At 38.5% G+C, this 21597-nt stretch overlaps 7 protein-coding genes across 7 annotated transcripts; 2 read left to right on the top strand and 5 right to left on the bottom strand.

The window, feature by feature from the left end:
- Positions 1-1536: 1536 nt before the first annotated feature.
- Positions 1537-1912, top strand: LOC108147141 (cuticle protein 16.5-like). The gene has a single exon (XM_017273434.1). The coding sequence runs from the start codon at positions 1565-1567 to the stop codon at positions 1871-1873; it is 309 nt and encodes a 102-aa protein (XP_017128923.1). The 5' UTR covers positions 1537-1564; the 3' UTR covers positions 1874-1912.
- Positions 1913-2989: 1077 nt separating this feature from the next.
- Positions 2990-3410, top strand: LOC108147133 (pupal cuticle protein C1B). Its single transcript, XM_017273427.2, has one exon. It carries the CDS (start codon positions 3029-3031, stop codon positions 3332-3334), a length of 306 nt encoding a protein of 101 aa, XP_017128916.1. The 5' UTR covers positions 2990-3028; the 3' UTR covers positions 3335-3410.
- A 322-nt stretch (positions 3411-3732) lies between these two features.
- On the bottom strand, positions 3733-7084 carry LOC108147326 (GILT-like protein 1). The gene is made up of 4 exons (XM_017273753.2): positions 6886-7084; positions 4879-5013; positions 4443-4802; positions 3733-4156 (listed from the first exon to the last, which is right to left on the bottom strand). The coding sequence occupies exons 1-4, from the start codon at positions 6955-6957 to the stop codon at positions 3971-3973; spliced, it is 753 nt and encodes a 250-aa protein (XP_017129242.1). The 5' UTR covers positions 6958-7084; the 3' UTR covers positions 3733-3970.
- A 588-nt stretch (positions 7085-7672) lies between these two features.
- On the bottom strand, positions 7673-8403 carry LOC108147327 (dolichol-phosphate mannosyltransferase subunit 3). Its single transcript, XM_017273754.2, has 2 exons — positions 8171-8403; positions 7673-8106 (listed from the first exon to the last, which is right to left on the bottom strand). Exons 1-2 carry the CDS (start codon positions 8318-8320, stop codon positions 7972-7974), a joined length of 285 nt encoding a protein of 94 aa, XP_017129243.1. The 5' UTR covers positions 8321-8403; the 3' UTR covers positions 7673-7971.
- Positions 8404-8505: 102 nt separating this feature from the next.
- LOC108147098 (protein yellow) lies at positions 8506-10287 on the bottom strand. Its single transcript, XM_017273384.1, has 3 exons — positions 9899-10287; positions 9121-9520; positions 8506-9039 (listed from the first exon to the last, which is right to left on the bottom strand). Exons 1-3 carry the CDS (start codon positions 10280-10282, stop codon positions 8549-8551), a joined length of 1275 nt encoding a protein of 424 aa, XP_017128873.1. The 5' UTR covers positions 10283-10287; the 3' UTR covers positions 8506-8548.
- Positions 10288-10484: 197 nt separating this feature from the next.
- Positions 10485-12594, bottom strand: LOC108147109 (protein yellow). Its single transcript, XM_017273399.2, has 3 exons — positions 12528-12594; positions 12215-12465; positions 10485-11872 (listed from the first exon to the last, which is right to left on the bottom strand). Coding segments are annotated over exons 1-3 (1308 nt in total). The 5' UTR covers positions 12530-12594; the 3' UTR covers positions 10485-10817.
- Positions 12595-15510: 2916 nt separating this feature from the next.
- On the bottom strand, positions 15511-21385 carry LOC108147301 (major royal jelly protein 1). The gene is made up of 3 exons (XM_017273724.2): positions 21250-21385; positions 16911-17736; positions 15511-16391 (listed from the first exon to the last, which is right to left on the bottom strand). Exons 2-3 carry the CDS (start codon positions 17720-17722, stop codon positions 15611-15613), a joined length of 1593 nt encoding a protein of 530 aa, XP_017129213.1. The 5' UTR covers positions 17723-17736; positions 21250-21385; the 3' UTR covers positions 15511-15610.
- Positions 21386-21597: the final 212 nt, after the last annotated feature.

Here is a 21597-nt window from a genome sequence, read left to right as displayed (position 1 = left end):
GCTCAGATTTATTTGCTCGACACTGCCTGGGCCAGCGGATGTGAATGAATGAACATCATTGGCAGTCACAAGTGGCTGCTGACGTAGTTGCCAAAGTCCCCTGTTTTGACCCAATGCATTCTCCCCTTTAATCCCTTCCCCTTTGTCTCCAACCTGCCCCCAAAAATTCGTTTGTAACTTAATTAGGTCTAAATCCAATTCACTGAATCCCCACGCTCAGAACTTACAGATTCTCTTTGAGCTCGCCTTGCATATTAATTTAATTTATATCTGTGGGTTAGAGATGACCCCAAGAAACTATATAATAATATATACAAATTTATAAGTTCCAAACAGTAAGTTATTTTAGACACTAACAGAATGATGACTAAAGCCTTTTTATTTATTTGAATAAGATTGCTAAACTGTTTTATTTGTTAATCATTGGATCTAAAGAAATACTGGATGCTGTAAGCGTTTTAATAAAAATTATTTGGAATGAGTAAGTCGCTCTTATATTTAGAAAAGCAAAGTAGATTGTCCTGTCACAGTAGTTGTAAATTTATACATTGAACAAATAAAATTATATTAATTACATTTCTTTAATTACTGTTATTAATGCAAAAACAATTCGGTTTAGGTTCAGCATTTAGTAAATAGACTATTTTTGAAATATGTGCAGTTTAGTATTACTGATTTACTCAGAAATTTTAAGTTTTCCCCTGGGTAATCAATTCTCGCTTGCATATCAACAGGGCGAGAAAATTGATTCGCTAATGACTTGTTTACAACAATTGCCACCTCCACCTCCGATTTCATGTCCATCTGGTGTAATCTGTCCGGATGAATGCGATTTAGCTTCTGTTTAGCCTGTTGCTACAGTGAATATACCTACACCCATACCGCCAATCTCCCCCGCAGCTTATCGCTTTGCACCAAAAACAAATTAGCCGATAAGCAGCTGACGGTGCCCAACACACGGCCATCAAAATATTTGACAACAAATACCGGAGCATATAGTGATGAGTTTGCCCATCGATGATCATCTAAAAATGCGAAATCCTTATCAACGAGCTGCATCATCTGTCCGACCTTTGACCCTTGCCTATATTTCTCATAAAAACAAGCTCTTTGAAGGAGTCGGGAAAGCCCTAGACTAGGAAGATGTGTTGTCTATTTAATTATAATTTGGTTTTAGCTAAGAGAAAGAGTTACATCAACATACAAATAATAATGGGATACATTCTTAAAAGTATAATTTATCTTTGGTTCATTAATAGTTTAACACTACTTAAATTAATATAATCAAAACGTTACATATAAAGAAAACATTTTTTAGTAAGCTATTTACATGTATGCAACTACTGAAATACTATCGATTGAGTGGTAATAGGATTATACCACTTATAGTAACCGACCAACGTTCAGTGAACATTACTCAGCAATAATACTTTTGCCATGGTAATTGTGTTCTAATTTAGTACTTGAAAACACGTTTGTGGACCAATGCCTATAAAATGGTTAAGTAAAGTTGGCAAGAGCATCAGTTACTGACAAACCAACAAGCCCAAACAACCAAATCAACATGAAGTACCTCATCTGCTTGGCTCTTTGCATTGCCGCCGCCCAGGCTGGTTATATCTCTTCTCCAGTGGCGACTTATGCTGCTGCTCCGGCTTATGCCACCGCTTACTCCGCTGCTGCTCCTTTGGCCTACACCGCTCCTGTGACCACCTATGCCGCTCCTGCCTACTCCTCCTACTCCGCTTCGGTGTACAGAGCTCCGGTCTATACCGCTCCGGTGGCCACCTATGCCGCAGGTCCCGCTTTTGTCGCCCCCATCACCACCTACGCCGCTCCAGCTGTGGTCAGCTCATTCCTGAAAAAGAAATAAACCGGACTTGTCTGCTTACCAAATTGATCCGACCAAATGATATGATAAAAAAATGTTTCCTTTGAATAAAATATAAAAACAAAAACAATCAAAGTTTTGGTACACATTTCTTGGTGGGATTTGGTGCACTTATAGCAGTTCCAACAGTTATCATATTGATTGCTCATCATTACCTTTTTTAATTATGGCTCTATTCGATGCATAGCTATCTATGATAAATATTTGGTGCTTAAGTTGGCGGTAATTGGTCGAGTGTCGTAATCTTAACTATGAGTACCAAACAGTTGCGATGATTCCATTCTGGATTCAAAAGTACTCCACTTAAAAGGGATTTATAGAAAATAGTATGAAGGAGTGTATCAAAAAAGCATACCATAATTTATCTTCTGCGTTTGGCATTTGTTGAGCATAAAAAAATTGCAAATGCATATGTTGGTTTTCTTGAAATATTTAATTGTTTCTTCCAAATGTAATTTGTACCTTTCTTAAGCCTTCATATCTAAAATAGGTTCCTAAACAGAAAAAAAAGTTATATAGTGCGTATTTTTGGTTGATACAGAATTGAATATATGATGATATATATTGCTCCCGCAAGTAAGCAGGGCCAAAAACATTACTCCCTTTCTTTATTTGATATTTGAAAACAATATTTGAAAAAAATTTATTTTAAACTTGGTTTATATATTTTATATAAAAAAAAGTTATTAATTATGCATTTTAAAGATGTGCCTTCGGAACCATATTTTATATAAGAGAAGACAAATTAGTCTATTTTTTAAATATACTCGTCACTACATTGAAATATCAATTGCATTTTTACGTATGTCGATATGTTCAAGATAATAGATATTTAAATATTTAGGACAATACCACTCAGAGACGAAAGATAAAAAGATCAATAGTCAAAAGAAAAAAGTAATCCATTTGACACGCCACTGGCTGGTAAAAACCGAGACACAGCTTCCGCGTTCAACGAACATTACCCAACGACAAATCTCAATGCGGACACAATTGTGTTCTAATTATGATTTTTTAATTCGGAAACGAAACCCGTTTGACAGTGTGTTGATGACAATTGTGCTATAAAATGGATAAGTAAAGTTGGCAAGAGTATCAGTTACTGACAAACCAAGAAACCCAATCAACCAAATCAACATGAAGTTCCTCGTCTGCTTGGCTCTCTGCATTGCCGCCGCCCAGGCTGGTTATATCGCTTCTCCAGTGGCCACTTATGACGCCACTTACTCCGCAGCAGCTCCTTTGGCCTACACCGCACCTGTGGCCACCTATGCCGCTCCTGCCTACTCCACCTATGCCGCCGCCGCTCCTGCCTACACCGCCTACAGTGCTCCAGCTTATACCGCTCCGGTGACCACCTATGCCGCCAGTCCCGCCTTCGCCGCCCCCATCACCACCTACGCTGCTCCGGCTGTGGTCAGCTCCTTCCTGAAGAAGAAGTAAACGAGTCTCGCCTGCTGTACTTATTGACCTAATAAAACGATTAAATAGAGAACAATAAAAAGACATTCAAATCAAATTACTTTAATTGATTTTCGCTTTTTTTTACTATATCAGTGGGTTGTCTATCCACGGATCCAATTCAATTCTTTTGTAAGTGGCATTCAAATATATATTTTAGTCTTGCATACTTTTCGGCGAAAGTATAATCGAATATTTTGGCACAATTTTTAAGATTACGAAAATTTCATTTAATCTTCAGCACATAAATGTAGGGCTTGTACATTATCTAATTGGTGTCAATAATCTAATTTAATTAATGGTAACATTTATTAAAAATTAAATAAAATGTTTATGATGTCATTCATTCTAAGTATAAATAATGAAATAAATACACAAAGTTTCCTGTTTATTTTAAACTTTATTAAATTGTTTTAGATTAAGATCAGCTCTGGAAAAACTATTTTGATCTCTGATACACATATTCTAGCTGGATAATTGGACGACTTGCGTTTCAATTGGCCTAAAAACATACCAATAAAAAGTTCAAGAGTAAAACAATGCACAAGATCTTGAGATTCACGATCGCCAGAGGTGTGTGTTTAGTTGAAAGAGTTTTGTGGGAAAATCAGAGACAGCTTAGTGGAAGGAGCGGATAAACCAAAGACCGAGCAGGGAGCCAAGGATGGCGCTTACGCTGGCCAAGGAAGATGTGGAGGCTCCGTTGTGCTGGTTGCAGATGCGGGGCTGCGGGGCGGATACGTATTTGCAGATGGTGCCAACGAAGTTCACCTGGGCGCGTTCATTAACATTCTTGTCAAATTGCTGCAATTAAAAATAATATATGTTAAGTAATTTAAGATTAAAATTCTTTCACAACAAATATTTACTTATTAATTAAACCTCTGCAGTATATGATATGATTTTATAAAAAGAAAAGTACCGTTCACATAAGTTTCTTTGTGAAAACCTTTTTTTTTTGCCTTTTTCGACTAAAAATGGGAGTAACCATTTCAAACATTATTATTTATTATTATTTCTTCATCATAATAATTATAACAATAATTATTTGTTATTTTTATTATTTCTTGATCTACTGTAAATCACATACCTCATTGAACAGGATGGTGGGCACGCTGGCAATTGGCTCCTTGAGTCGGTTGGTGGTTTCTCCGGCCTTTCGGAGCAGGATGCTGCCCTCGGTGGAGTTGGCGCAGCTCTTGATGTTCTCCCAGCTGTTAATGTGGTTCTCGGAGGCACAACGCTGGCCCGGATAGACGTTGTCCGGGAAGTTTTTGCCCGCCTTCATCAGGCAGTTGATGAAGTCGATCGTGAGGGACTCGCGGGTGTACTCCACCTGGTAGGAGTTGGCCTGGATGTGTTCGATGGCACAGGCATGAACCTTGTTGCCATAGCACTCATTCGGACCGTGGTGGCAGGTGAACGTCACCTCGGAGCCCTGAGTGAAGAACTGCGGAGGAAGCAAGGAAAAGAGCCATGCAAATGAGCCATTGTCCTGCCGATGAACGAGGCTAAAGGCCACTCACCTGAGACTTTCCGAACGGCACGAAGGTGAGTTCCACCACATCGCGCAGCTCTCCCTTCATCGCCGGGTACACCTGCTCAGTAATGAACTTGGCGCTATCTGGGCACAGGGATTCGTAGTAGATGGAGATGGGCACCTGCAAAATGGAATACAGATATGAAAAATAAATTTAAAAATATATTTTAATATTACTTGCACAAGATAAAACTACATAACTACAAATTAAAACAATCTATATTTGAATGTATGGGAATAAAGTTCAAATTGATAGTATAATGTTATACCTATACTTTTCAATAAATTGCTTTTTAAACTTATACAAAATACATAAAAATCATAAGCACTTGTATGGTTAACTGCTAATTTTTTTCTGTGATAGAAATGGTTGCACTCGTTTAAATTGAGGGTGCATTTCCTAATTTGCATTTTTAGAGTGTGCAGCCAAGCTGAGGCATGCAAATCACATGCGGCTGAGTGGACAGGGTCCAAATATTGTTACTCTTTGTTTATCAATTGGGGACAACTGCCACATGCTCCAATCAACAAGCCAAAATATTGTTGAACTTGAACCGGTATGTATATGAAAGAGATAGATAAAGAAAATAAATGTCTATTGAATCTATAAGGGTTTAATTCAAAATGTAGATTTAATAGTTCATAATTTGTGGTCTATCTAATAAAAAATATACAATGAATTGAATTTTAAATATAAATAATTTGTATTTTGTTTCTTTAGTGGTTTAAACATGTGTTTTCTTAGCTTGCGTATACTCCAACAATTTAAATGAATTTCAAAATGTGGGATCTAATGAACGAAGTCGCCAAGAGAACGCAATTTCAGCATCTTCTTAAGTAATTAAAGACATTAAAAAGCAAAAAAAAATATATAAATTTATATATTAAAAGAAAACCTGGTACTTATTCTAATCTTTTAAAGCTTTAATTTCAGACCTTCGTGATTGTGAAAAATGTTTATTTTATGGGTCAGCAACTGATATACATTTGCTTCGAGGATGTACAACCAAATTATATTCGTTTAATTTAATCTCCGTTGATTATTATTGTTCAAATTAAGGCGAAGTATAGATACACATGAACAAATTGATGTTATCCCAGCAAAAAAAATACATTTGGTTCCAATAGTTTTTTACAGATCGTGACTAACGTTAACGATTGAAAAATGCCAACGGAAAATGCTTAGGCAAAATAAATAAAATAATCACCAACGTATATACACAAATGCAAATTGTTTGTGCTGAAGTTGAAGTTATATAAAAAGCGACTGCTGACACATCGCTGGAGGAAGCAGCCATTCTTGTCGATCTAAACAACAACAGAGTTTGCCACAGCTCAGTAAATATGTATGTATCACAATTAAGTGCACTGAACAAAAATATATATATTCTTGGGTGTGATATAGAAAATGTATAAATATATTTTTATGGGTTTTAAAGTGCTAACATTATTTTCTGTTTAAAAAAAGACAAATTATTATTATTTAATATTATTTTATTATAAAACAATTTTGATCAAATTACCCGTTTAATATGAGTAATTTTAGGGTCGTTTCAATTTGTTCATTTTGTGGAGTGAAGTTGCAGTTGGGCTGCCGGCACACCGGTTCTTTCTATGAGAAATCGAAACTGGTCCCAGAACCGGTTTTTGTACCCAAATGGAAATAACAACAGAGCAACAGGCGCTCTCTGGCTTATTTATAATGTCAATTATGCTCTATGCTTTTCCGCTGCGGCATTTTCCGACTTGGCAGCAGTTCGTTAAACCCTCGAAATGCCACTTGTTGCTGCCACGAAAAGGGTGCAGCTATGCAATGTGTTCGTTTTTTCCTAAGCTATTTAGTTTTTCGACTTAATCACGTCTTCACCTAGATGGTAAATGCTATTTTTTCAGCGCCCCTGACATGCTTCGCTGTTGTGTAATGATTTGCGCTTTGGCTACTGGCTTTTTTGCATGTCAATTTTTTGGGTTTTTTGCTTAGACGAAAACTCACCTTAGCAGCACTATAAGCCGAGGCAATTAGGCAGCTCATCAGGAGGCACACCGCAGCGACTTTGTGACTCATTTTACGCTTCTTGTTGTTCTGAGAATTTTGAAATTATTTCTTTTTATATATATGTACATATATGGTCTGAGCACGTGACGAGTGGTAGTCGTGATGTGAACAGTTCGATGGTAAAGCGCAAACTGTTGTTTGTTACGGAGAGCTTGGCATTATGAGCCCCATTCCCCACGACGCTTTCCAGACTGGAACGGCGACGGCAGAGAAAGAGTCAGACCTGCCTGCACAGCTTGGGCTGGGCTCGGTTCAGCCGTACGTGTGCGCATCAATATTCTAGACTCCCGATCGAGGTGTATTCCAGTCAGTGATGAAGTTCTGAGCTTAGTGCTGGGAAAGATTTAGGTACAGCCAAACTTCAATACTCTAAAAACCAAACTTTAAACTTAACGCCAATAATGATAAATCTTAAAAACTATACTGAAATCGTATTTAACGGCCATATCAAATGTATAGACGAGATTTAAAAAGTATTTCCAAATTCGGTTTTAAGTATAAACAAATATACGCACTTAAAATAAAATATATGCAAAGATTTTTTTTTTGATTTTTTTTCCCGATCTCTTCTTCAAAAATATAAAAGTTTATTTACTTGCTAAGTCAAGACGTTTATATTATAAAAACCCAGTAAAAAAGCATATTCGAACCTGAAAAATTTCAAATTTTAACAACATATTAAAAACCAATTAAATTGTATTATACCAATAAAAGGTTTTTAAAATTCGACAGTATTAAGTAGTTTTTATTTAGTTGAGGATTATTTTAAACTGACTACTTTCTATTACGATTCAGGAATTGCACGTAAAACTCCTGAATGCTGTCCATTTTTATTTCTTAAGAATTTTCTTAGCTTTGGTCTACAAAACCTCAGCAAAATGTCTTAGGCACCTGGGGAAATCAACCCTTACAAGCAGTTCGCCCCCACAAAATGTGGTCTAGAGAACATTTGCGTGAATTTTTATAAATAATGGAATTACAGATCAACATGCACAGGTCTTGGGAGGTTGAAGTCCCAGCTCTTCAGTCGCGAAACCGAAATCCCTTGGCTATTAAATCCTTGCGTGCCTCCAGAATCTCATCCTGAAGTTCCTTGGCGGCCTCTGGACAATCGTTAAAAGTGAGAGTTCTATATAGAACAGTCCAAACGGAATAGATCTGAGGATACAATCATAAAGACTTATAATATGTGTTATCAGCGGCATTATTTCCAAGAACTTACGCCGAAAATCACCAGAAGTAAAAGAGGTAAAAGTTGAACATGCAAGAAATACTTGTTTGTAAATTGCGTTTGCACTGTTCCCAAGCAAATTGAAAGATATGGCACCGCAAATATCGATGCGTAAAACAGCCAACGTTGGAGGTTCGTCATATTTACTTAATTAATAAGTTTAATGGTAAATAAATCGAAACTAAAATTATACACGTAAACATAGAGATGGGACAAAAACATATGTTCAGTCGATACCGTACTTCGATTATAATCTTCCTGAACTGGCAACGCCATTCTCTGGCACAGAGAATCGAATACCATAGCAGTCAGCTTTCCAGAGTGAGCAATTCAAATGCGTAGCTTAAAACTCGTTAGACTAAGATTTATTTAAACGTTAGTGGGCGTGGTTTCTGTAGCGCCCACTGTACACGGGGTATTGGCAAGCAGGTCAGCCGTGCGGCAGCCTATTATTTGGAACTTGACCTCGTTCTGGGGCAGAGCACCGCCCACAAAAAGCTTCGGCTGACTGCTCAAGGCCCAGAGCTCCTCCTCTCCTTTGGAATTCCGATTGATCTTGAGGCCCGTGACGAATTTGATCTTGTGCGGATTGTAGGCCACCACTCGCAGGTCGTCCGCCGTGTAATTGGAGCTCTCCTGCCAGTTTACGAGAGCCCCCAAGCTGATGAGGCTGCAGAAGAGATTCCCGGACTGATCCATCACTTCCGATTCGCATTGGATTCCGCGGGTGCCCAGGATTTGGAAATGATCTTCGACTTCACTGACGTTCGGGGACTTCCAGAATGTTTCATTGTTGATCAAATCGAGGGACACCATGACCTCATTGAAGCCATTCAGTGTGTGGAAGTAAAGGAAGCGCTCTGAAATTGTTATTCAAATTAAAATATATATGTATTTTCTGAGTTTTTCAGAGTTATCAGCTGGAAATTACGTGAAATTACCTTCAACTTCGCTGGGACTCAGGCTTACTGTGAATATTCCCGCCTGGGAGGTGCTGGATCGCGGCAATCCTGCACTCAGCAAATCCGAGGGCTTCATGGACTCGTGCTCTATGCGCCAGGATCGGCCGGACAGGAAGTCAAACACGATCAGGCCATATCCCCAGGCATCGGCTATATAGGCCGTGCCACCGACACAACGATTGGGCGTCCCACTCTCCGCTAGATCCACCACCAAAGCTGTGAAGATGGAAACGCTGGGCGTGTAGGCTTCAGGCGGAATTGAGTATCTCTGTATTAGTTCATCTTTGACCAGGTCAAAGGTCAGGATCTGCGGCGGGCACAGCTGTATGGAGTTAACCTGTCCCGAGTCCACCACCCAGAGCCGCCAGCATTCGTCTATCTGTGCAAGTTATGCATTTTTGTTTAAAGTATAAAGCTTAGATATTAATTTAAAATTTAGTTAAAAATTGCATACAATTAATTATGATATTTTTTAAAAACCCATAGATATGATTTTTAACGTCTTAGAACTTTCATGCCCACTGTTGCCAACAGACGTCCTTTCTTTGTATTTTTTTTAATCATGGCATAAAACGATCAGATTTGCTATAAAGGAATACTTAAAACTAAAAGTTCTAAAAGTTTATTGCTCTGCATTTTGTCTAATTCGTATACGCTTGGTGGACAATCTCCAAACTAGTTTTATTTTGTAAAATAAACTATAACTATAGGCAGGTTCTGTATAACTATATAAAGAAATAAGGATCACGGCACTCACATACGTCCTAATGGCGGAGGTGATGCCCGAGCAATTATTGGGTGGCACATGCCACTCCTCACTGGGATAGGCCTCCAGCCTGGGATTCTCCACCACTGCGTTGTCATCCGCAACCACGGTGGCCAGTGTAAAGGGTGTGGCCATGCCCAAACGCGGGATTGTCAGGAAGGTGCGATGTCTACCCTCATCGCCGTACTCAATGTCCACATCCACCGGCAGGAAGCGATTGTCCTTGGACAGGCTGTCACCCAAACTGAGATTCGTCCATTTGTGGAGTGTGTGCAGCTCCTTGAGGACCAACTGCTGGCCCCGAACCACACAGAACAAGCCGAGGAAGATTGTTATCATGACACTAAGTGAGGACCTGCAAAGTGACAGTTCCATGCTGTTCAAACGGTTTCCGAAGACTGAAGATGTGCAGGTAGGCGCAAAAGGTGCTAGCCTTTGTCGAAAGTGCACTCAAACCATTTATGCTAGAAATTGAATTATCTTTAATTGGTAAATTAAAGAAATCTTTTCAGAAATGTTCAAACAGTAATATTAAATATATAATAAAATATATATAAAAATTATAAAGATTCAAACATTTTTTGTAAATATTTTATTTATTAATACGTTGGGATCAACCATTTTCAATGGGATTCTTAAATCTCAAAAAATGAAACTAAAAATGAAATTAAAAATTGCATATAATTACAAAATAAATTAAATTCCCGATCAAATTTGATTTATTTGTAATTATTTTTCCGAGTGTATAACCATGTTACGATGGTCAATCGTAATCAAAGACAAAGGTCGTGTACCTGTGGCGGCCAAGCAAACACTTTCGAATAGTCCCAAGATTAATGGATGGACATCTTTTATGGCGGCTTAAAGAGTGTTTACACAGCCAGCCTCTCAGTTCTGAAGGGTCTGGGTTCTAAAAGCAGCCCCGCCCCTGCAGCAGGTCGTCCACATCGCAGCGCAGCACCCGATAATTGATTTCCCTGTAGTCGATGGTTCCGGTAAATATCTTCTGCAGCCGGTCCGACAGCAGCCACAGTTCCTCCCGCCCATCCGCAGGCCTCTGCACAATCTTCATTCCGCTCACAAACTGCAGGGTATCCGGATTTAGGGCCAATAGTTGGACATTCTGCCGGTCGTAGGGTGTTCGTATGTCCCAGCCGAAAATGCCGATGGGTTCTAGGAAGCCGCAGAACAATATTCCACGCCTGCTAATCGCATGCGAGGCGCACTGAACTCCCCTTCTGCCCAAGGATACAAATGCCGAGAGGGAGGCACTAAAGCCACTTTTCCAGTTTGTAGCATTATTCAGGATATCCAGTGGGACGGCTAGTTCCAGTTCGTTGGACAAAGCGTGGAAAATCAGATGACGGCGCATTCCCAGACCCAATGGAGTCACTGCCAGGGCCAGAGGTCCATCCAACAGCTCGAAACTCTCACCTGCCACCGTGTGGGTGCCGAACTTGGCATCCGGATAGGTGAACTTGTTCTCAATGCGCCACGAATTTTGTCCTGCCACATCGTACACCACGATGGCCTTACTGGTGGGATCAGCCAGATAGGCAAAAACTTCATTGCATTGTCCCTTGGGCGGTGGATCCCTGATGTCCACTAAGATGTTCACGAATCTGCTTACTTTCGCCTTGTAAGAGGTTTCGGGTAAGCGATAGCGATGGACCAACTGGTCGGTGGCCAAGTCGAAGACCACCACTTGCGGGGCGCAGTGCTGCACAAACTCTATTTCGCCACTGTCCAGGACCCACATCCGACCGCAGGGATCGATGTGGACCCGATACACGGACGTCAGACCATCGCAGTTCGCTCCATGGCTGCTGTGCCATTGGTAACTGGGATATGCCTGGATCTCACTGCCATTTCGCCCCTGCACATTCGTAACGTAGGCCAGAGAATAGGGAACTCCCTGTCCAAAACGAGGTGTTGTCACAAAGTTTCGGGCGGGACCACCATTGCCTGAAATATTCAATATAATTAAGAAGGAGACAAAAATAAAGAAGTAACAGAATTTGATTTTAAATTGTTTAACTTTTGATGATATTCGTTTAAAAGTTGGACAAGTATATTTAAAAGAATAATGGCTTATATAAATAGTATATGTATTATGAATCCCATATTGTTTTATTGAAAAAAGCTTAAAATGGTTTCATTGAAAACATAGCAAAGAGCAAAAATGCCAACCACTTCCTATTAAAATATATGAAAGTTGCGTAATTTATAAATTTAGATTAAATTGGTTGTAGGCCGAATTTAATTAACTTGTTATGTAAATCCCCCTTATATTTATGTTATGCTTACGTGGGTAATAAACATCAATATCGATGGGTATAGGACTATCTGGGTTATAGCGACCATTTCGGAGCACCTGCTCCCTTTCCTGTTCGCTGGGAAAACCATATTGAATGTTCTTCCACTCAAAAACTATTGGCAGCGCCTTGTTTTCTGAGGGAAACTTGAACTCCCGAAGGTTGTGGTTGGGGCGATTAATAAAATACTGGGCCAGGCAAAGATTTGTGGAAGCTATCCACAGAACAAGAGGTAAAATAAACCTGAAACAGAAAACATTGTTACCACTAAATTTTGTCACCAGTTGAAGTAGTTTAATGTTTACATTTTTAAGTTTCTTCAGGTCAGTGAGTGATCCTTACTCGAGGGCTCTTGCGATTATACTAACCTACCAGACGCCAAAAAACCATACAAATGGTGAATTTACAAAAACAAAAGCCATTTAAAGATGGTATATCATACTCGCTCCAACTGGTTTTTAAATTGTATATATTGTATCACTTCGGTTGTTTATTTACGCTCATTTCTCTAGAGTCTCATCTTCTGATACCATACTCTGTTTAAGAGTATTTAGCTTTTGACAAAACGTTTGTACAGCTATGAAAAAGTAAGTTAAGTAATTCACTTTCTTCAGTAATTAAAAACTAATTTTTAAGTTATTTATATCGGTAACGAAGAATATTTTAATAACAAATAATTTATATCATTAAAATGATAATTAAATCATATTTAATTACAAGTATATGTTAATATATAAATTTAAAGTTGATAAACTACAAACTTCAAAAGGGAATGAAAATTGTCGACTCGAGGAAGTTTGATGATTAATTTAATTAAGCCACTAACATAGTTTAACAGGTAGGAAAGTGTTGATTTAATGTATTGACATTGAAAATGCCACGAACAAGCCATGGACTGATTAATGTCAAAGCTCTTATCAGCTGGCTTGCTAACCAAACTTATAAATATCCAAATGCCCATGGACAAGCCGGTGAATTTTGATAGTTTATTGGTTGCAGAAAATTTGGGCTACCGGTACAGTAAATTAAAAAATGCATCATTGGTAGAATCCAACTTTAAGTCGAATGACTAACTTATAAAACTAATCTATGCAAATAAATCACAATTGTTTCTGAATTAAATACATAATTTATATAAAAGCCATTAAAGCTATTATTATTTTTACTTTCAGTTTTAATGAAAACAAATGTATTAAACTTTTGTACAGAATTGCGATAAGATTCATCATCAAATAGCTATGTATGTTTATAAACTAACCTATTTATTGAAATTGTTATTCATCCAATGTTTTGGTTTTGAAAAAAAAACAAAACGAATTCATGGAAAGATGATGAGACCTCCGAAACCTATTTAGGGTCTTCATCAGATAAATTGGTGGGTTTAAATGTTTTGGATTTAATTAAAAATCGGTTTCTGTTTGGTATTGAGTTCAATATAAATTTGTTACTAGCTAAATTGACACTGAACTAACCATGTCTATATTATCTAAAAGAATTATGTTAAAGCCGTTAGCTTTGTAAGTACTAAGCTATGAATAAATCATTGGGTATTGATAGGCTTTTGATTTTATATGCAAACTACCGTGGTGGGCCGAACGCCACTAAGAATTATACCGAAACCAGAAAAAAAACAAATCAATTCGTTAAGTGTGGCAAAAAACTAGTTGGTCTGTCATTTCACGCCTCGTTAATGTGGCAGTTGAGTGCAACGGTGGTGCATTTGTCGGTAGCTTGGTTTAATATGTTTAATTAATCAAAACCCATTTTGTCCATTGAGACAGTTTGTCCAATCTAGTCACAAAATCAAATTTTTTATTGAACGTTCAAAATGTTTATTTTTAATGATCTCAATCTCATAAAATGTTTATGAGTTCGAGCTCGTTACTCACTCCTTTTTTTTTTTTAAAAAACAATTTTAATGAATATGGGGATCTGTTTCGATATTTAATGACAAGTAACTAATTAAATAAGACTCGGTTTTCAATTATCACATGTATATCCACTGATAAGAGGAAGTTATTTATTTATATTTACTTATTTATTGAACTCCTGAAAATCAAATTTCATTAACAATTGTTAAGCTCAAATGCACATTTCCTGATTTTTTAAGGCTGGTCAAAGATACACAATTTGCAAATATGTTTGAAAGTAACTTTTACACATTTCTGCATGATTACCTTATGGACATGAAGGCAAGACATATTTGATTACTGGTATTTGAAAGTGATTAAATTGATTGCACCCCAAAATCAAATTTCTAATCAATTAACCAATCCCACTCGCTTGACTGCATACAAAAATCGCAATCTGGTATAACAGACAAATCTGTCCACTTTGCCCCTGTACAATTTGTTTCTTGTTTTCTCATCAATTAATGTCTCGAGCAGGAGATACTATCTAATCCCAACGACGCCTGCCATCAACCGGTTTAAGTTTCAAATTATAAATGCCGTTCAAATACTAATATTGTATGACAACTTAAACTGGTCGGTCGCTCAGTTTGGAATAAGCGTAAAAAATGTTCTTCGCACATTTTATTTAACCTTACTCCACTTTGCCATAATTTTAATAAAAATCTTTAAGAGGTGCTAAAGTAAAATATTAAATTCCAAATTGAATAACATTTATAGCCAACGAGGCGTAAAATAAAACATCTGCCGGAAGCAAGAGTATCTAGCCTTGCAAATTTTTAACAATCTCTAATACCCTGTTCCAGATATGGCCAGATACTGTTACCACACTAATCTGCAACAGGTTGAAGTCTCACACCGACATTATAGTTAATGTCTTGGTTAATCAATAAAGCTGTGGCACTGCCATTCAATGCATACAAATGCGAAAATAATCCACGGTAAAGTGTCACCGCTGATATTAACGTAAAATTAATTGGTTTGAAAGTCTTAAAGAGTTTCCCCTATTGCCTGCATTAATCATAGTTGGTAGCTTTGTTGCTAGAGAAAAGAAACTAAAGAAATACTCATAGCAGTTTAAAGTTAAATGCAAAACATTAATAAACATTTTCACTCTGTTTTCTTGATGGAGCATAAATAAACTACAAGATTGTACATGGGAGCCAAAAGTCAAATGAGAAAGGATTAATAATTCATCGATTAACAATTTTTTAAATTAATTGGCTTTCGATACAATATAGCTTTAGGTAGACTATTTAAATATGTTGGGGGCCACCCACAAACGAACAAAAAATTGTTTTTTCATAGACTATTTGGCTTATTAATATATTTAAAAAGTTCTTAATGTATGCCGTCTTAGATAAAACACACAGTCAAATTTGTTATTAAATTAATTTATTCATTTTACAGTTATAGAGATTTATTTACATCAGCTTCTCCTCGCATTGCGTATACGCAGCGTGTTCGCAAGTAGTTTTTCACTGCTGTCCCAACGATCTTGTTGCTCGCTGATAGTAGTAGCCACTGTGGCGGTTGCTGAAGGCAGTGGGTGGCACCGAAACCACACGAGTGGTAGCCGCCGGGGCAGTTGTGCCCACCAGGGTGTCCAGATACGACCGCTGGTAGTTGTCCCTGGTCGCCTTGCTGGGCGGAAAGGCCTCGCCCTGATTGAGAGCCGTGAAGGGATTGCGGGCAGCATAGTTTACAATTCCGCCGGATTCGAACTTAAAGGGCGTTTTGGTGGTAAAGGGCGTGGTCAACGCCGGACTGGTGAAGTACGTTTGCAGGGCATTCGTCGAGGTCTGACCGTGGGTATTGTAGACCCCATAGTTGAGCAAACTATTGTGAGTGGGCGCTGCGGGAAGGGCAACTCGGTGACCCAAAAGGGAGTTGCCAGCGGTCAGTTCCAGCCTGACAATCCTGTTGTTAAACTCGTTGGGATTCAGGTTCTTCAGAAAGAAGCGGTGGAACTTTGAGGCAATGGCATAGATAACACCCGGTTCCGATTTCGTAGTGGTTATGTCGGCCACAAACTGCAACTGATCGCGATCGAAGGCCAGAACGGATTGCTGATTAGTCGTCGGGTTCCACGATGCGATGGCCGTTTCGCTCAGGGGACTGAAGATCAGACTGCCGTCGAAGGGCGAAACGGCGAGTCCAATGCCCTGGGAGCTCTTCTTGCCCACCAGTTTCACGTCCAACATTTTGTTATCTGGCAAAGGACCCGCTCGCAGGACATTCTTGTGCACGGAGAAAACTCTGGAAAATTGAAGTATGGTAATTTAGTTAAAAATATTTTTCAAAAATTATTTTATCTATTTTATAATAGAAAGAAATCTTAAAAATCTTTTAACACGTTCAAGTAACCTTATAGGTTGTAAAATTAATTAATTAGTATGTAATCATTCACTGAAACTGACCTTAACTATTTGACAATCCAACATTGAAATTACTTACAATTAAAATATATATATATTTATTTTGTTAAGGTAATTCCGACCATGCACAAATTTGATTTAATGAGAAGCTAACATAACATTCAATTATTGCAGAATTTTAAAACCAACATTAACCTGGCATTGAAACTTGAAAGTAGCTAATGTAAGGCATTATAAATAATAACTCCTTGCTAAAAATACGTGACCAATTACTTTAAGTCAATAAGGGTATTTTTATATATTTTGAGGGACTTTTGTTTACTAATTTACGGTTGTTGTGTTACACAGCTTCAGGAATTGTTTTTAAAAACTTTTAAAAACTCTTTAATAGATGTCTCACCTATCAGTGGCCAAGGGCTGGAAGTAAACCACACCGGTGCGCTCATCGAAAGTCAGCCCAACCACTCCGTCCATCAGCACAAAGCGATGTTCGTGGATCTCAGACTGGGCGAAATCCGGATCGGGATACATGGCTGGATGAGAGACCCGCCAGGTGACGTCCTTTCCACTGTCGTAAACAATAATTCCCGGCTCCACGGTGTCCGTAATATAGACGAATACATCGTCGCATCCCTTGGCCGTCGTCTCATCGATCACCATGTTGGTGAAGAGGGACTCTCCTCGCAGGACCTCCGGAGGGAAATCAATCCGACGCACCACTCGATCCGTGGCCAAGTCCACAACCAGGATCTTCGGTGGGCAGGTGATTTCGTAATCCTCCAGAGAACGCGAAATGCCCGCATCCAGCAGCCAAATGCGGTTGCAAGAGTCCAGACGCAGCCGGTAAACCGAAGTCAGGATTAGATCGCTGCAGTTAAAGTCACTGCGTCCGGTGTTGGAGAACGTCCAATCCGGAAAGGCCTGCAGGGTTGGGGAATCCCCGAACTGGGCCTTGGGAACCCAACTCACAGTCGAGGGCACTCCAGAGAAGAGCTTTGGTGTGGCCACAAAGATACGATCGTCCGTAACAGCCACTCCCGTGATGAGAACATTTTGCGGATTATAGAAATTGGGATCGGTGATCGGCGCCTGGGGCTCGAAGTTATAGCGCAGGAGTTTCCACTGCTTAGCCACCTGCAAGCCAGGAGTCAGAGCCTGGCTAACCGGCGACCAAAGGACCGCGCAAACCACTCCAATGATGATGCGAAACATGGCAAGATAGAGAGCTGGAATATAGCAAAAAACAAGCCAGAATTACTTGATGTTGCAGTCACTGTCGCACCAGAATTTAAACTGCTGCAATTCAGCTTTTGCTGCGGCTTATCTATCATTTCTATTTCCGGACATTTTGCCGGACAATCGTCGAGAGGGGAAATCGGAATCAGAAATTTTCCCACCATAAAAATGACTGTTTATTGCATTGATCGTTGAGAATATTTACAAATCATACTTTAATAAATTCGTATTCATTGCAACAACCTTCCAATATATATATGTAAATATAATTGTATGTTAAATCCATTTTTAAAACAAAATCATTTGTTTATACGTATTAACGTATTTTGAAAACTTTTTAAATGATTTGTTTATGGTTTTTGTTTCGGAATCAATTTGTAATTTGTGAAATACAAAAACTTCAAAAGCTCTTAATTTGTTTTTGATTTTATTATATTTATTGACCATCTTTAATCACTTCTTGTAGTGTTAAATCTTTGAAAACCACAGCAATTAATGGATAACCAATCAGTGAAGTACCAAAGACCCTGGTTCGTGCTATTGAATGAATTAGCCCCGAACGATTAACAAGTCGTTATAAGCAATTGCAGATGATGCATTTTTAATGGGTGTGGTTATAAATCTGCATACAATGCTTTAACCTATTTCGTAGGATTCCCAGCCGATTCTATAAATTCAAATGGAACCAGAAAGGCTATTTAACTGTCTTATCAATGCCCTTTCTAACTAGACGCAAGTATAGTTATTGACAATGTTACAGATCGCATGTAAATGTACCGATTCCGGTGTCGTTGCCGGTATGTGGATTGCAGATTGTCGATTGCAGACCGCAAAACTCGGAGTGGGCTTGGCGATTGTATTCAAATGAGTTCGCATTGCACCCGGGTCAGTTCAGACGTCCCATGTGTGCTGCGATTGAAGTGTCCGTATCCATCAGATACTTGCGCTTGCATGCGCAATTTCTCACGCCAGTGGTATCCCACTCGCAGTCACGATCTTAATACCCATATGCAAGAGCAGCACTGAGAAAAAAATAATAAAGTGGTGTCCCGTTTCTAATTTATTCAGCACTTTCAATTTTAGCTCTATGAAAGGAATTAGATTTAAATATTTACTTTTTATAAGTTAATCTTTTCCATCAGCCAATATTAATAATTTAATAACGCTTTGCAACGACAATGTTATAAGAAATTAAATAATATTAATTAACTTTGTTTGCACTGATTGAACAACTTTAAATAAAAATCAAATGTTATAATATTTAATTATATATTAATCACATAATCTACATATAATGATAGAATGTATTTCTTAATGTCCCAATTTATAACACATATAAATATCTAAGCCGTTTTCACGCAGTGCATTATCAAAACGCAAGCGTTTATTAATTTCTGTAAGCCTTTGAGAGACACAAGGAACTGGCAGTTTAATTTATGAAAACAACTCACTGGTTGGCATTTGAATATTTTGGCCAATTGGCAGTGGGCAGTTGTGTCTGATTTCGCTCAAATCATATAGTATTTACTGCCGCAGCCAACTCCCAAACTCGTTTGGATTTGGCAAATTGCAGACAAACATGGCCAACGTGTGGCACGAAACTTTCATTGGCGCGTGCCACGATAAGCAGTTAAAGATAATTGAATTTTTGTAATTTCAAGCTAGTAACTGGCATTTGATAAATTACATAAAAAAAAGCTTAAAGTCAAGGCTGATCTCGGCGCCACACACGCATGAAAGACGTTTATTACTACGTACTTGTGAACTTTACATAACACTTGTGCAACCGGAAACTCGAGCAGTTTCCCGAAAACGATATAAAATAAAGAAATGTAGAGAAATACTGTCACAAGCGGAACAAACCGTGCACAAAAAGTGTACAAGTCAAGAGTTACAAACCGCAAACCACCAAACCACTTGGCTTTTTATACAAATTTTTTATTATTTTTTTGTTTGGCAGCCATTCATGGTGATGAGCTATGGCAGCTTAATAAAATTTCGCTTAATTTTCGTTTAATTTGCCTATTAAATTTGAACACGGAGTAGTTCGAAAGCGTATGCTCAAAACAAATTGTCTGCACGATACAAGCCTCTTGAGAAAATTTTTAAATACTAGTTTTTTATTAAAAGCTTCGGCTGAGTAACCTTTAGAAAATGGTTTAGTTTGGTTTGCATGTCTACACTTTTAATCAATGATAATAGCATTAAATTGAAAAGTTAACGATTATAAATGAACAAACTAACAAACTACCTATTTCATTTCATAGTTTTAAAAGACAGCTAATTCGTTATACCTACATTGTTAGCTTCATTAAATCTTGTATAAATATATACTAATAATAATAACTTGCAAGAAGAATGCTTTTAATAAATTTATTTAATTATTATGTGGTGATAAAAAAACAAATGGTTAGCCTTAATAAAGCATAACATAACAGCTACAAAAGGGTAGGCTTAAAATACCTTTTGAACAATGGCTTAGTTTTGTTTATTAAGGCATTTCAAATATAAATCTTTTTGGAGACAATTGGGCTAACAAAATAAATTTATACATTGTGAGCAAGATTTGGACAGGTCATTCATTAATAGGTCCCTTTGAAACCATTGCATAGCCAGTTGTGATGCAACAAAAATGTGTGGCTCCCCCTTGGACGCCAGAGGCCAATTAAGAAAAATAACTTCAACTCAGTTGCGCTAACTAGTACCACAGACTTTGCGGCTCATATAGAGCTATTGGAGCGTGTGTTGCCTTATCTGAATCACAATGTTTTGCACCTTGTCTGTCGACGTGTTCTCACGCGTTCCATGAGACCCAAAATGTTTAATCACAATTGAGTTGTACTATTATTCCTTGAACTTATTTGAATCGGCTACTTTTGGTGTTCTCATAAAACACAAGACTGGTGCGGAGTTGAGCGGAAGGTTGATTAACACCTGCTTGTAAATTTCGTATTTTTGCCAGCGGCGGAAAAGGTCGCCGTCTCAGCTTCCTTAAAGCCAAGACATGTGCAGACCGATATGCGGTCATAAATCCAATCTAAATCAGCAGTCACGTCGAAGTGATTGTTGCACTCAGCGGCTGCGATCGATTTTAATTGGGCCCAAAAGTATCACAAAAAGAAAAAATGCGTTTGCCAACGAAGCTTAATTAACACAGTTCCGTTCGCCGACTGCGGCTTCTTTTGGCCACACACCAAATTAAAGCACTGACACACGCGATCGGAGCATTTGGCTAGTAGCTCACAACTGTGCAACCGAATACCCTTGGCTATGGCTATTGATTTGCCAATTTAACCGATGGGCTCTATTTGGTTCTTTGCTGATTTTTATTATGGGGAGAGTGGCATTGGCAACGCCTCGCCAGTTAACTAAATGCACAGTAATTTGCAATTTAACCGTTAGAAACCGCACTTCGCGTCGCTGTAGCAACTGCCGCGTTCGTTGCCTAAGTCTTTTGTATTTTGTGGCCAGGCCAATATGTGCTCCATGTGGCATTAGCTTACTTTGATACACTTTTCAGCTTGCTAGAGCTGGTTGTTGCTTTATTTTATTTTATTTTACGTTGTAGTCACTGCTTTTAAATTTTTCCGATCGTGCGACACGTCTGAGCGATGCGGTTGCCGTTTTGCGACTGCGTTTCGTTTGTCAGGCACACCGAATTTTATAAGAGCTTGTTGTTTGTTGATTGTCTAACAGCAATATTGATCTCCTCCTGCTGCAAGCCTTCATTGCAACTCTTATACACCCAGCTACGACGGACATTCAGAGCAGCTTTTCTTCGTTGCACACATTGCTCATACGCTCCGTTGTGCCCGCTTCATTGCATTTGCATCATAAAGTGTGCGGGTTAT

Source organism: Drosophila elegans, unplaced genomic scaffold (assembly GCF_018152505.1).
Source record: "Drosophila elegans isolate 14027-0461.03 unplaced genomic scaffold, ASM1815250v1 contig_476, whole genome shotgun sequence".
In the NCBI taxonomy this organism is placed as follows: Eukaryota; Metazoa; Arthropoda; class Insecta; order Diptera; family Drosophilidae; genus Drosophila; species Drosophila elegans.
Note: the sequence above shows the minus strand (reverse complement) of the source record. Positions and strands in the feature narration are given on the sequence as shown.